The sequence below is a fragment of the Gavialis gangeticus genome, unplaced genomic scaffold (assembly GCF_001723915.1).
Source record: "Gavialis gangeticus isolate Ggan-Ray unplaced genomic scaffold, GavGan_comp1, whole genome shotgun sequence".
Taxonomy (NCBI): domain Eukaryota; kingdom Metazoa; phylum Chordata; order Crocodylia; family Gavialidae; genus Gavialis; species Gavialis gangeticus.
The window spans coordinates 602,118-603,585 of NW_017729000.1; the positions used below are offsets into that span (position 1 = coordinate 602,118).

A 1,468-nucleotide genomic window follows, 5' to 3' on the forward strand; every position below is an offset into this window, starting at 1 on the left:
CCCCGCCCGCCCCGCCCCCCCCCCCCCCGCCCGGCCCTGAAAAGGAGCAATCAGGAAAAAAGGGGGGGGGGGGGGGCGCTGGTATGCTGGCTCCTCGCTTTGGACTTTACAACCCCGACACTCCCAGAGGCCCTTTGAAGTTTGCCGAGGGATCAGCGACCTCTTATCTCCCAGCTCCCAAGGGCCTTGGCCCTGATGCTGCGCCAGGAGCTGCGCGGGAGGGGCCCGACTCAGGCAGCCCACATGGGAGCAGAGCCTTCCCCGGGGGTCTGCGCCAGCTGAGAGGCCCCTTCCTCGCAGGCTTCCTGCTGAGGGAGGACTCCAGGATCAGCCCCCCGTGCTGCCGGCCAGCGGGGCTCACCCAGCACGTCCAGCAGGTAGCTGTAGCGGATCCTGCCGAACTTGTTCTCCACCAGGCAGGTGTAGTTGCCGCGGTCGGAGGGCACCACGCTCTCCATGACCAGGCTCCAGTGCTGGTGCCGCAGCTGCGGGGAGGACGGGACAGAGCACGGTGAGGGGCAGCTGGCACCTGGGCAGAGCTCCCTGCAGGGCACCGGCTCCTGGAGCTGGTGCCTGGCCTGGCAGGGGGGGTCTCTACCGGAGGGCCTCTGCTGCAAACTCAGCCCGGAGGCCCCTGGAGAAGGCAGGGGCAGCCCCGCTCCCTCACCCGGATGCCGCCGATGCGATGCTCTCCCCGAAACTCGTGCCCATTCTTCAGCCAGCGGATGCCGGGGCTGGGGCTCCCCGACGCCGGGCAGCGAAACTTGACGGTGTTGCCCGCGGGCACCGCGTACAGCTTCTTGTCCATGCGGTGGGGGTGCGTCCAGTAGGGCGCTGAGGACGACACGGGAGCTCCAGCGATGGCGCCACGGGAACAGGGTGCGTGTGGGCGGGGGGGCTCTGCCCGGGCAGGCGGCCTGCGCTCGGGGCTGTGCTGCAGGGCAGGCGCAGGCACAGCGTGCAGGGAGGGGCACTGTGCACGCTCAGTGCTCCCCAGCCAGGGCCCGATCCGGCCGGCTGGCTCGGGGCAGCCACGGTGGAGCGCAAAGGGCCTGGGGAAGCGTGTGGTGGGGCCAGGCTGCAGGCAAGGGGGACTCCCTGGCCACCTGGCCTGGGGCAGCCTGGCCGCAGCACTGACCTCTGCGGACGTGCTGGAGCTCCTCGCGCGAATCCCCCAGAGGGACGTCCCCGTCGCCGTCCTCATCGTCGTCGCCTGACGCCAGGGAGTCTGCAACGAAGGGCCCCAGGGTATCAAGCTGCTGCCTGGCAGGGGCAGTTTCCCAGCACTGTGCACCGCAGCGCAGGGGCAGGAGGGACGACGCTGCGGCCCCCATGCCCAGCGCAGCCCCCGAGCCCTCGCCGCTGGCCAGGGCTACCGCCAGCTGGTGCCCGCAGCAGCCCCGCGCCACTCCCCTCGAGCCCCTCGCTCCGCCCGGGGGCACTGGCAGCCCGCAGCCTCCCCGGGCAG

The 1,468-nt window shown here is 71.5% G+C and overlaps 1 protein-coding gene across 1 annotated transcript in view; it reads right to left on the reverse strand.

Annotated features, from left to right (window-relative positions):
• Window positions 1-1,334, reverse strand: part of FGFR4 (fibroblast growth factor receptor 4) — a 5,367-nt gene extending 4,033 nt beyond the window's left edge. Inside the window, exons 1-3 of the mRNA XM_019505946.1 lie at window positions 1,139-1,334; window positions 668-834; window positions 362-485 (exon numbers count right to left, since the gene is read on the reverse strand). Coding sequence (XP_019361491.1) covers window positions 362-485; window positions 668-834; window positions 1,139-1,334 — 487 coding nt within the window. The remainder of the gene's footprint in view (window positions 1-361; window positions 486-667; window positions 835-1,138) is intronic.
• Between the last annotated feature and the right edge of the window lie 134 nt (window positions 1,335-1,468).